Below are 13,617 nucleotides of genomic sequence, written 5' to 3'. Positions count from 1 at the left end.
GAAGATCCAAGCCCTACTGCTTTTCTGTCCTGCACTTGACTCAGGTCCCAGAAGTCCTTCAGATGTATCCCAGAGTTCATGGCAGCGGAGGAGCAGCACTGCCGGCAGCCAGTGCAGTAGCTGGAAGCACCAATACTGCCTGGCTGAGCAGTCTCGCCATTCCTGCTCCAGCTCCTCCTTGCTGCTATGCGGAGCTTGCCTGAAGCAGGGAGCAAAGCTGACAGGTGGGAGGCAGCTCCCAGTCACTCAGATGTTAGGAATCACCCCTCCTCTGGCTGTGCAGAGCTGGGAGCCCTGCCGCTCCCCCTCCGCTGCTTTCTAGTCCTTCCTCCCAAGCCTCCCGTGTCCTCCCTGGCACTGTGTGTGCAGGGGCACCTGGACTGTGTGCACTGTCAGGACAGGAAGTGGGAGCCAGCCCCCAAAACTTCCCCAAAGCCTCCTTCAGTGGCGGCTTTGGCTCCTCCTCACTAGAGGGAAGTTTTGGGGCTGGCTCCCACTCACCGCCCTGACAGTGCATGCTGCCCGAGCGCACCAGCACACACAGCCCCAGGGAGGTCAGAGGGACCAGAGAGTGAGCGGGAACCAAGCAGCTGCCCTGCAGGGAGAGGGAGTGGCCGGGTTTTGAGGGTCATCCCTCCCCCAACCCTACTGAGCCAGGAGCTCTGGGTCCATTTTTGGGGTCAGATGGGGTAGGGAGAGGGGGAAAGGTTGCTTGCAGCAGCCAGGTGCATTACATTGTAGAACCAGACTCAAAATCAATTAACTTCTTAATTTTTGAAGCTGACTGTTGGTGGTGTTCATTAGCTGAGCTCAAGTTAAATCCTGAGACGTAAATTCGTTTGGATCCTGACCATAGTATTTTCCCCAGCTTTGTGGGGGAAAAAAACAAAATTTTAAAACAGGTAATTTTAAAGGATTGTATTTCAGGAAATCTGTGACCAGAATTAACTCAGTTTTGAACCACTGTCTCTACCCAGGGCCCTTTGCTGGCATACCAATTATTAGAGCCATCTCATTTTGCATGTGGATTTTGCAGGACTTGGAAAAATATCCTTTACACTGAAAGCAGAGCTTCTGTGGCACCCTGTTACATACATCTTTTAGCATTTTCATTGGTTTTGTTATTTATCCACTTCTTATACTTGATTTCATAAATTTTATAGCCTCCTGCTAAACAATTAATGTAACACTGTACTAAAATATAATAACCTCAAATTTATTCAAGCACAAGAAAATTCATTTTTGCCTCATGGAACAAGAACATACATGGTTCCAAGAAAGAGACAAGTGAGGTTACTTTGTATCAGTTATAAATTTGGCAGACTACCAAATGTTAATTTGCTTTTAGCTAGTTGAGATTAAATGTAATTCCTTCCCTGAGCAGCCTTAAAGTAAGCAAGCATGAAAGCATTTTCTGAGTAATCTGGGAGGAATTGACATTTAAAGGAGTTAGCATTACATCTGCACTTTAAGGCTATTAATTTCATAGATAAATTAACTACATTATTCTGTCTTTATCTTACATTTTGAAAGGATTCCATCAACCGGAGAAATGGCAGCCCAGGGTCAACTGAAACTGCTCTTATCCCAACCGTATTGTAATTGGAACTTGCTTTTGGAAACACTGCTACATCAGGATTGTCTCTTAGTGAAAATTTTATTGGAAAGTTCAAGTAAGTATTTGTGCTTTGTTTGTAAGAATGGCAGCAAGAAAACACACACAAAATTTTGAGTTTTGCTACATTTTTCACTGCTTGACTATTGATGGAAGGATGCCAGCCAGTTGTGGATATCAGTAGTTATCCAGTTATCAGTGAGACAAATATTGAACTGGGGGAGGTGTGGAGGTAGGAAGAATCCTTTATCACTTTTTACTGAGAGTTGCAGTCTATCTGAACATTCATATTTTGAAGGCAGATAGCATTTTGATAACATAGACCACTGTCACAACTTTGAAGCTTTTAAGAAGAAATGGATGAATTTGAACTTATCAGAGTTTTGATATCAAAACTGCTTTAAATAGCTTTTCCTTGAAAAAAGTAGTCTGAGTTAGGACTCTGAAGGATCACTTGCTTTCAACATTGAAAAGCTTCTCAGAGATTTTGCTTAATAAATTGTATATGTTTGTTACTGTAAACTGCAGTTGTATTCTTCCTCATATTTGAATAGTTAGAAATATGTAATTATGAGAGAAATAGGAAAGCGAGTGGAAGAATGGTTCTACACAGGCTTTCATCTTTTATTGTGCTATTACTGTGTTTGAAAACAATAAACATTATTATCACATCTAACACTTTAGTAGTTTTCAAATAAAGGAATCAAATTGATGAATAGTTTATGGTGTAGTTACTGATTTGGCATAATGTTTGCCGTAATGTTGAACTATATTCTGTTGTTAAAAATCAGTTTTTATCATTCTTTTGCAAAGGAATTTCTCATTACTTATCAAACAGAAAATATTAGGTCCACATACCATTAAACCTGACATAATTTACTTCTGTCATTTTAAAGTGGTCTTACATTTGTCAGAAGCACAACATTGCTTCAACTTCTGTCATGCTTCTTATTCAGTGCTAAACTGCATTCACTTACCTATTCAAATACCTGTCATCTTTTACAAAGACTGACAAATGTTTGATCAGGATAATATTCTTACCCTGGTGTTATCCGCTATTGAATTTTACTAGCTGCTTCAATTATCACAAGGATGAAGTGACAGAATTTATTAATCTATTGACTGACCAGCCCTTTGAGCTTCAGGGGAATATATGCTACTTAGAGTTAGAAATTATGTTGTTTGTATATGCTGTAGAGCTATATTAACTACAATAACATTGATAAACTGTTGTTTTACATAACATTGAAACTGGTAATAGTCTTTTTTCTTCTAGAGTAATTTCTGTTTGATTAAATATGTGCTGGTAAACTGACCACATTCTTTACATTACAAATTTGATATTTTATAGGAAAGAAACATTAAGTGTTATAAAATAGTATACTGTATGGATCACCAAAACACATTTCTGAAATACCATTTCAAACAGTGCACTTTTTACACCTAAAACTCTCTGGGAAAGCTGATACAGTCTTGATAACGTTACGTATTTGTGGAAGTGTGATTGATCTAGCTTTCTGTATAAAGTAATCTAAAATTATCAAGAGCTATTTTCTTGGTCATAGCAAAGTCAGTAGATTTTGTTTTTTCTTCATGCAGCCCAAAGTCTTACACTAATACATGAATACATATTTTATCAGAAGTAGTATTTATTAATGTCTGAATTCAGAGTGATATGTTTAAGCAGTTAAAAGACAAGCATAATGTAATTTTGAATTTTGGAGTAATTTACATAACTGACCACAAACTACCTAAAATTTAACTTCACAGCATGAGTCATGCAGAATTTATAAGGAAAAAAAAAGTACAAAATTTTTCAACTTTTTCCTTCTCTTATCCTCAAAAAGCAAAAATATGTCAGCATAAATTACATTTAAATAAGTACTTATATGTTTCAGATGTATTTAGTGGGTGTCGATGATTGTTTATATCATCATAGTGCCATTGCACTCATTTTGTGAGGCATTGCACAAACACATAGGGCTAGGTTGTAGTCCCCACTCTCCTTATGTGGCTGTGTAGTTCTCATAGATTCATAGATCCCAGGCCAGAAGGAACTATTGAGATTATCTAGTCTGACCTGCTCTATAATACAGGCCATAGAAGTTCCCCAAAACAATCCCTAGTTATGAATGGAAGGACTAGGAAGCTTTTCCTGTCTTTGTGTGGCCTATGTAAGAACCATCCAAAATATCAGCAGTGCCCAAGAGCAATTCTCCAAAATGGGAGAAGGCGGGGAGTGGATGGAGCTGTGGCTGCACTGTTGCCAACTCTCATTATTTTATTATGAGTCTCTCTTAATATTTGATGATGGAATCATGTGAATACATAGAAATCTAAGTTTTCATTTTTAAAAAGTAAGTTTCTAACTCTCACGGATGTGGAAAAAAGCTTCAAAATATGAACCCTAAGGATTCAAAACACAGAAAGCAAATAAACAGATGCAACATTTATTATTTTTTTAAATCTTGTGATTTTTCAGCCACTTTAGGTGACTGAGCAGTTAATATTCAAAGAAAAGTAATTGGAGCAAAGTGAGAGGGAACTGAATTTCAGAAATGTCTCATATTTCATAGGAGAATTCAGATACTCTACACCGCAACTGGATTGAGGAGTAAGGCAGGATTTCCCAACTCCTCCTTTGAGACTTTAGCTTCCTCCATTTTGTAGAAAAAATAATCCACATTCACTTACGTGAATCACAGTGATACAGATAAGATGTATATGGAGCTAAACTTGGCAAAATTCCTACTGGACAAGGAATCTGTGTGCGCCTTTTAGATCAATTGATAGAGTTGCTACTTGTAGACTATAAGGATACTAGTTTAAGGCCCAGCTACAGTGCTGTCCTTTTTGCACAGACAGATTAATATACTGACTATTCTGGAGAGTGAGGAGACAGTACAACATTCACTTGTGTGTGTCTGATCAAAATAAACCCCGAATTCTGAAACCAAGATTTTTACAAGTGGATAGAGATTTTTGGTGCCCAGCTTGAGTTAATGAAGAGATTCCCGTTTTCAGACAATGCTGAGCACTACGCCTATAAAACAAACAAACCCTTTCAAGGTGTCAGAATCACTAGTCACTTTTGAAAATATTGGCCTGGGTGTCTTACCAGGACTGAGACTTTGTTTTGAAGAATTATTATTTTTCATTATCACAAAAAATTAAAAAACAAAACAAAACTTTTTTGTGTTTGGGAGAGGTCTTGCAACTGTCATGTCATTTGATTTGCATATTAACCAATTGATTTATATTATTTCATTTTATTAATAATGAAATTACCCAAGTGATGAGTAAAGTTTATTGATGGTAATCCTAACTATTACAGAAATAGCACTGTATTGATCACTGCTGTTTTAGTTTATGCATAGTGAATAATAAAATTCTAATTATGTTTTGAATGTATTTTGAATTAAAGTAGGCATATACTGTATTTTTTTAAAGTACTTCTGATATTTTTTTAATGACTGGATATAACTTAAGCAGGCATAATGAATCAATGTTATTATGTGAAAGATTTCAGTGGTATTGTGTTTTGAAATGTAGTTCAAATACAGTTTTCAGTTTGCTTTGACACTTTTTATTTCCATAACTAGAATTAATTGGAATTCTACTAACCATTATTTTATTCATTTTCAAGAAATTGAAGTATCAAAATGTGATGAACAAAGTTCCTGCATAAAACAGATAAATAACAAAGAGCCTACTTTGACTGAAGCAATCTTTACAGTACTATCCTATTGCACTTTATCACCCAAATCACTTAGTAGTGCTCTTGAGAGCTACATGAAAAAAGAGCAACTATGGGATTGCTTTTACAATATATCAGGTATGAAAACAATTAGTGATACAAAGATTTTAAAGCCCATGTTTAATCTTGTTCATTTTCAGATATATACTGATACTAGTTTTTGTTTTAATAAGTTGGTCCAAATTATGGAAGGTTACTTAAAATAATTAGAATTGAAGTGTTTTGAAGAATCATATTATGAATGTTTGCAGACAGATACCTCATCAAGGGATTATAGAAACAGTGGAAAACGGCATGGATACAGTATTCGTGGTTGTAGAAAAATGTGCTACAGTGGGAGCCCAATTTTCAAAAGTGTCTGCCTCTGACCGTGTGGGTGAGGGCTGTTCTAAATCTCAGAGGGCCCAGGCAGCAAGCAGCAAACACCTCCTATAACTGCTGACTGCTTAGTTTCTCTGTTCCTGCCTATCTAACAAAGGCACCAGCACCACACCTTCACCCCTAACTTTTGAAGAGGGATAAAGGGGAGTAAAGAAATGGGGGGATTGCCACATGAGGTGCAGTGGGGATGCTGCTTTGGGGTGGATTAGAAGCCCTGCTACTTGGTGATGCAAAGGGAGAGGGGCTCCCAGTTGTGAGTGGACAGGGAGAGATGCCCTATCTGGGATAGGAGTTGGAGGCTACTGCTGATTTTTAAAGTGTTAGGGTGTAGGACCCAAAGGGAAGAAAGGGATGAGAGTAGATAGCTCTCTGGTACCCAAAAAGGGGGAGTGGTGAGGCCCTGAGGAAAAGAAAGTTGGGGGGAGGGGGTCTGAGTGAAAGCAAGAGAGAGAACAAAGAGGGTAGTGACCATCAAGGGGATGGAGGTGCTCCCCAAGAGTGAGTGAACTGCAGGGGAGACCTGGTGGCCTGAGGCACAGAAAGAGGGGAGAAGAAGAAAGGCACAGAGGCTGTTGGGTTTCAAAGAGGGATGAGAGGTGGGGATCTATAGAAACTTACAGAAGAGTCCTGGGGGAGGGGATGAGACTGAGAGGGGGATGGAGGCAGACATGTGTCCCCCTGGACAGGTGAAATAAGTTTGGATAAAGGCCTCTAGCTGACCCCAGAACAGGTGAAGAGAGTTAGGTTGTGTGGAAACCTCCATTCCCCCAAAAAACAGTGGAAAAGGGAGTAAAATAGAAAAATGACAGAGGAGAGAGGTGATATAGCACAAAAGAAAAGAAGAAAAGGGAGGAGGGAAATAAGAGGAGAGGATAGATAACAGAGAAGGAAGACCTCCAGGCTGTCAGTCACACCATCCTTTATCAATCAGACAGAATATGCTGCCTTAAGAAGACCCTATTCAAATTTCCCTGACCTAAGATATGACAACTAAATGACCAAAGGAACCAACGTTCAGCTCCCATATATTTTAATAGACAACTCTATAGCTCCTACACTTCATAAAATTACTGCTCCAGCATCCCCACCTTGCATTCCCTCCCACTTGTCTCACCACGGCGTCTGCAGCAACTGCTTCCAAGAATGTTGAGCTACATTTCCAATCACTGTGGCTCAGTTTTCCTGCTACAGCACCCCCAGTTCTCTCCCCGGCCTGAAACTACAATGGTGACATCTTCCCTACTGCTTTCTCTCTCCTTTCTCCATTCAGGTTTAATTGAAAATTCTCAAATTTTCTGAGGGACAATTCTGCTGAGTTACTTTTTGGGGTCTACTGTTAGCTGTCCTGCAGCCCAGTTCATTTGTCGATTGGAGTGTGGTCCTTCAATCTGCCTCATTCTCACCTTTCTTTTCCTCATTCTACTTTCTTCATCACCCATCCACAAATCACTTTTCATTTTAGTTTGGCATAGTAGTAAAGTAGTGGTGGCCTCTACTCAGTCAAAGCTGGAGCCAATTCGCGTGAACCGGTTGTTAAATTTTGAAGCTGGTTTAGAACCGGTTGTTAAAGGGGTGGGGAAGCTCAGGCGGGACGGACAGTATGTGGCCGCGGGACCATCCTGTCCATCCCGCCTGAGCTCTTGGCTGGGGAGGATCCCATGTGAATTTTTACTGACCCGGTGGCACTTCGGTGGGTCTTCAGTGGCATTTCGGCGGTGGGTCCTTCAGTGCCACCGAAGACCCAGAGGAACTGAAGGACGTGCCGCTGAAGTGCCACCAAAGACCCGGAGCAAGTGAAGGAACTGGTTCTTGAGCTTCTGGCAGCTCATCACTGGTCAAACCCCCATATTTTGAGGTTTTGTGGCAATCTGCTTCCACACATACCCTTCAAAATTGCCACTCCAGCATCTGGTAGAACTTCCTGGAGGAACAACATGCTGCATGACTTGGGGGCTGCAGCGCCCCTTTTCTGGAGAGAATGGTAAATTCTCTAAGATATTAAGAATAAGGGAAAGAATGCTCCTATATCATCTTAATACCTGCTACTCACAATATAAACTGTATTGTAGATAACCAACTTGTGGAATGTTACCTATAGTAATATGATGGCACTCTGTGCTAGATGATAGGGTTTTTTTTAATTCCATCATTTTGTCACTGGAATGTCTCTTCATTTTTCCTTCTGCTTGCTTTCTAATTAAGCAGTACCAAACAGTCTGGTTAACTATCAAATACTATTCTCAGTTCTGTGCTAATGTAATTGATGATCCAGCTAAGGAGGTAAAGAAGTAAACAAAAATGGTCATATCAGCTGGCTCCATTAAAACAAACAAACTAAAAACATATGCAGCATGGAAAAGGACAGTATCAATTGGAAACATGTAATTTTTAGCTTCAAATTAAAGGGAAAAACAAAAGAAAAAAGAAATTAAACTATAAAATACATGGTCCTATAGTATTAAATCATACAAGCCATATTATTTTAATTTTGTAATATTTCTTTAATTTGTTAGAGGATTGTAACTATGAAGTTGTTCTGAATCATAATTTTGTTGCTCTTCTTTTCACAAGGGTTTTATAATACCTCATTTTGAAATTCTAATAGTAATCAAATGTGCACAAATGGCTGTTTGCATATTGACTGTTTAATGCTTTTTTTTTGTCTGAAGCTTCTAGTTGTGGTGACACAGAGCCAGAGGTTATCAGATGTTTGAAGCTGACTTTGATTAATTCAGTCAAGGGTATAGTGAAGCAAATAATTTCTTTGATGCATTCATGGGAGGCAACAGAGAACTATGGAACCTATCAACACAAGCAAATAGTTCCTGAAAGTTTGCTGAAGACAGTTCCAAAGGAATGGAATTATACACCTAGAGAAATGAAGAGAAAAGATGCTGGAAAATGTAGGTGACACTTAAAGTGTTCTTATATAAACCTGTCATAAGAGCTTGTTCCCATTTAATGAGAACATATCAAAGTTGAAGAATTAGAATTGATATGTGATATGATTTGACAACAAACATTATTGTAATTTGCAAGCAAATTTCCTGATTTTTTTCAAAAAAGTACTAGTGAAATTGTTATGTCAGTACGTTTCTTCTTCATTAAGTTAGAACTGCAATAACTTGGGATTTACATCCTTGCACACATCTGTGGTGTTTTTAAAGTCTATATAGTTATTTTAAGTCTTTTCACAAATCTCACAGCACTAGAGAATAGTAGAATAGGCTTCAAGATATCCTAGGATGATCTATGGTGATCAAAACCAGGAAATCATTTTAGTTCATTTTGTTTCCCAACCAGTGTAAACTACTGTGAACCTGTTAGATTTTGTTGGTTGTAAATATCTGATAGTCATCACAGTTTTAATTAAGATATGTTATTGGGGTTGAAACATTACAACCTCATTTATCGGTGATTTATAACACAACGATTTATATTTCTATAGCATTGAAATTAGTATACAATGTGCAACTGCAGATATTTTTTCTCTAAACCATTATTAAAATAAGTAAAGTAATATGGTAAACATAGATAATAGAAAACATTTTAAAAATGGATCGGGAGTAAAGATTATTTCAAGTATTTTTGTTGATCACCCGTGGCTAAACAACCATAATTTTAATTTTTGCAAGGATAAAAAAAAAAAATAATAATAATTGGCACCAAAATCATGACCTGATTCTCAGTTACACTGACATCCCTTCACAATATTCTGGCAATGAAAAGAGGCCATAAGATGGGAGTAAGTTATTTTTAAGTCTACTTTGTAAGGCCCCTTTGCACTGCTAGAGCATCTACCCCATTCTTCTTCATATCCTTTTTCCTTCCCACTTTTTATTTCTTTCATGCTGTATACTTGGTCCCCTTTTTCTTTTTAATTGTGCCCTTCTCTTCCTTTTTTCAACCTGTGTCTCTTCGGTAGTTACCTTCCAATTTCCAGAACGATTCAATAGTAGGTGCTGTACCAGCATACATCCTGCGTATATTGCAGAAGCCAATAATCGTGACTGATGTGAGGACATTTATGGGCCTAAAAAGGGAAAGGGAGAAAAAGAAAGTAAACATTACAAATACACTTCAAGACTCTGAGAGATTTAGCACATTACTCTACACTGCACATTAATCATAAAAAACAACAACATAAAGCAATTTTAAAGTCAAGCCATTGTCTCATCTTATTCCAAATCACTCAGAATAATGAGTGATCTTTATCTCTATTAAATGTGCTGTAATAGCTGGGCAAAACAGGACTAGATACATATGGAATAGCAATCTTAATTCTAAATTATCTTGGTTTTCTATTTTCAGGTCGTTACAGGATCTCATTTCAATAGATTTTTGGAGATTAATATACAGTAAAGCACAGTCGAGGTCTAGCTATACTTTTGAGCACTTAATCTTTTCAGCCATTTTCACTACAAAAATTAGACATCATCATACAACACTCATAACTGTACTGTGATCGAACCAGAATATTAATGTTAATCATACCTTCTTTTCTTTCTTTTTTTCTTTTTTTTAAGGCTTCACAAGGCTTGCAGCTCAGGCTGTATCTATTGTAATCAGCAAGTTACCTACAGTGATTGCATGTTTGCCTCCCCCAATTAAATACTTCTTTTTTCTGTCTGAGAGGAAAATGTCAAAAAACTTTGTTGAATCAAAGAAAGCTGGTCTGCTTGTCTGGAACTTGATTGTAATTATATGTCGGATTTTTGAGGATGGAAACACCGCAGAACTTTTAACAGGTGCAACGCTTGACAGATGGAGCAAAGAGAAACTCAGTTTAGTTCGTGTGTGTTTGGAAAGTATTGTGGGAAAACAGAAAAGTAGTCCTAAACAAGTAGCACAGAAGGTTATACAGAGTATAGAACAACAAAGACCAAACTGGATTGAAAGCCAGTTGCTGAAAGCAAGAAAATTGAGCACTGACTGGTAAGAAGAATTTAATATTTTCAGATGATATTTTTCTTTCACTGGGCTATTTGCAAAAGTTCATAATAGCATCAAATAAATATGTACAGGTGAACAAAATGCAGGTGAACACTGATTTTATATTCTCTAATTTAGAGTAGTTCTTAATAGGGTGAAAATTTGATAGTAAAGGATTTGTGAAAATCAATTGCATAGTAAAAATGTAAACCACAGTTGTTTCATTGGAACAGTCTACTCACAAAGAGATTTCTGATTATCACAGTGATCATAAAACAAGGACAATTTAGTTTCTAATCTTTCTTTATGTGAACAGGTACACTAACTGCAGGGCAGTATAGTATGTTTGTAAATGGATTTTGCTATGATGATTAAATTAAAGAGGACTTAATGTCTTTAAACAGCTTTCTATATTTTTTCTGTGATTAAAAAAATAAGCATATTTCACTTTGTAGCAACAAACCTTTAGGGCAAGTCGGGCATATCAAAACAGGACAGGGAAGCCACCCAACTGTTTCTTTATGAGGCAAATACCAACCTTCTTGCAGATTTGACATCAAGGTCCAAATGTTTTGAAACCTTGCTAAGGTTTCTGGAGGGGTTGAATGGATCTAAATATGTTTATGGCTTTCTCTTATCAAAAATTAGTTTTATGGAAGAAAATTATCTAATTTTCATGACATGTATTACTATTTAAAAATATTACCTATCAGCTTTCTGATATTAATTTATAGGAGTTACACAAAATAAATTTGTTGACTACTGAAAGTAAAATGGTTTGTCATTTCATACATATTCTACAAGGTCAGTGTCATTAATTTCCTGCCAGTAATAATCCATATAAACAATATAGAAATTCACATTTGTGTCAGCAATCTAAATGAAAAGCTTTTGTGCAGCACACTGGGGCATTTTTCTTCTAGGGGCAATCAGTTGGCAAGAATAGCAATAAGCAGTAATAGTATCACACAAATGCTCATTGACATTGACCTTCATAATCTTTATATTTGCATTTAATACTAATTTACAGGCTTTAATCCAATGATTAAAAGATTAAAGGCAGATGCCATCCATGTGAGTAGTCATAAGGTAAAATATGTTTTTAAATTTGTAGACTGATATCGACCAGAATAGTGTCATAATTCAATTTATAATTTACTCAGATTATAGACTCCTTTTTAAACCAAAGGAAATCCAATTTAAGAGTAGTGTCTAAGTGATAGCTCCTAATAACTCTCAGAAGTGCCGTTTAACTTTTTGTTTATGTCTGCTTAATTTGAAAAATTAATAATAAAGTCAAATAGGTAGAGTATTGTACTAATTTTCCTAATATTTTAAAAAATATTTAATAGCCGTCACACCAGGTATCTGACTTTGGGCAATGACTCTCTCTTTCATTAAGATGCTGAACAACTAGTCAAAAGAATATTTTTACTCATTTTGAGTGTAAGGAATTGAATAATGCCATTATTTACTCTCTAAGTCTCCAGTCATGTGGTGAGCTCTGCATGGGAGGGTCTCTGTACAGAGTGGAACTCCCCACTGAAGCATGGGATCTGCCAACATGAAGCTCATTGCAGGAGCAGCGTCTAAATTTGTGCCAGGCTACTCTGCCTGAAAGGGAAAGTCAGCATTGCTCTAGTGACTTAAGTAGCTGAGAGATTCAGTGCAGAACCAAAGGTTATTTATTAAAACAATTTATAAAATAGATCCAGTGAAGTAGGAAATTCAGAGTATTAGCAGAGGTAAGGAAATGGTTCATGTAGAATTGTTTAGTTTTCTAAACTAAAAAAAGATCTTTCAAGAAGGATTCTGATCTCAAACTGATTCTTTTGAGATAAGTTACCTATAAAAATCTACAGTAAAACACTGTGGAGCCCATCCTATGATTCAGATGATGTATGTATGTATATATGTACATACAGTGATGAGTTGCCAAAATCTTAACAACCGGTTCCCAATAAAAAGTTCTGATTTAAAGATGTGCCCCAGTATGTATTTTTTGTACCAACAGTGTTATCATACGTCCTTATTTTCCCGGGAGGAATTTTTAAATTTTAAAAATTCCTCCCGGGAAAATAAGGACGTATGATAACACTGTTGGTACAAAAAATACATACTGGGGCACATCTTTAAATCAGAACTTTTTAAAATTTAAAAATTTAAAATTTAAAAATTCCTCCCGGACGGCGATTTAAGAACCAAAAAGCCTGACCTGTCTGGGAAAATACGGATGTATGTTAACCATGCCTAAAGTTATTTTTTAAAAAAGATGGACCTGAACTAGAAATGAGCTCCGTTTCACATGTGTGGGTCCCCGCCACTCCCTGGGGGTGTGTGAGGGTGACCAGATGTACCGATTTTATAGGGACAGTCCTGATTTTGGGGTCTTTTTCTTATATAGGCTCCTATTACCCCCCCCACTCCCTGTCCTGATTTTTCACACTTGCTGTCTGGTCACCCTAGGGTGTGCACATGTGTGGGTCCCAGCTGCTCCCTGCCCCCCTCATTGAAGCAGGTGTGCAGGGTTACTGCCCTGGGAACTGCAGGGTACCAGTGGACGTGGGGCCAGCTGCAGACAGGGACGTGAGGCAGGGCTAGCTGAAGGCAGAGGGTGCAGGGCTGGCTGCGGGCGGGCAGGGGATGCAGAGCTGGCGGGAGACAGGAGGGTGTGGGGTTGGCTGGAGGCAAGGGGATGCGGGGCTGGCTGTGGGCAGGGCAGGGGGTGCGGAGCTGGCTGGAGACAAGAGGGTGCGGGGTTGGCTTGCGGCAAGGGGGTGTGGGGCTGGCTGGAGACAGGGCAGGAGCTGACTGGAGGTAGGGGCTGGCTGCAGGCAGGGCTGGGGGTGCAGGGCTCGCTGGAGACAGGGGCTGGCTGCGGGCAGGGCAGGGGGTATGGCAGGGGCTGGCTGCGGGCAGGGGAGGGGTGCGG

At 38.4% G+C, this 13,617-nt stretch overlaps 1 protein-coding gene across 1 annotated transcript in view; it reads left to right on the top strand.

Moving 5' to 3' along the window:
- The window catches only part of KIAA0825 (KIAA0825 ortholog), a 348,612-nt gene that overhangs the window by 125,881 nt on the left and 209,114 nt on the right, over positions 1 to 13,617 (top strand). Inside the window, exons 12-15 of the mRNA XM_077817196.1 lie at positions 1,534 to 1,673; positions 5,262 to 5,450; positions 8,423 to 8,656; positions 10,280 to 10,688. Of these exons, the coding sequence (XP_077673322.1) occupies positions 1,534 to 1,673; positions 5,262 to 5,450; positions 8,423 to 8,656; positions 10,280 to 10,688 (972 nt within the window). The remainder of the gene's footprint in view (positions 1 to 1,533; positions 1,674 to 5,261; positions 5,451 to 8,422; positions 8,657 to 10,279; positions 10,689 to 13,617) is intronic.

This window comes from Eretmochelys imbricata, chromosome 5 (assembly GCF_965152235.1).
Source record: "Eretmochelys imbricata isolate rEreImb1 chromosome 5, rEreImb1.hap1, whole genome shotgun sequence".
NCBI lineage: Eukaryota > Metazoa > Chordata > Testudines > Cheloniidae > Eretmochelys > Eretmochelys imbricata.
This window is presented reverse-complemented; position numbering and strand designations above follow the sequence as displayed.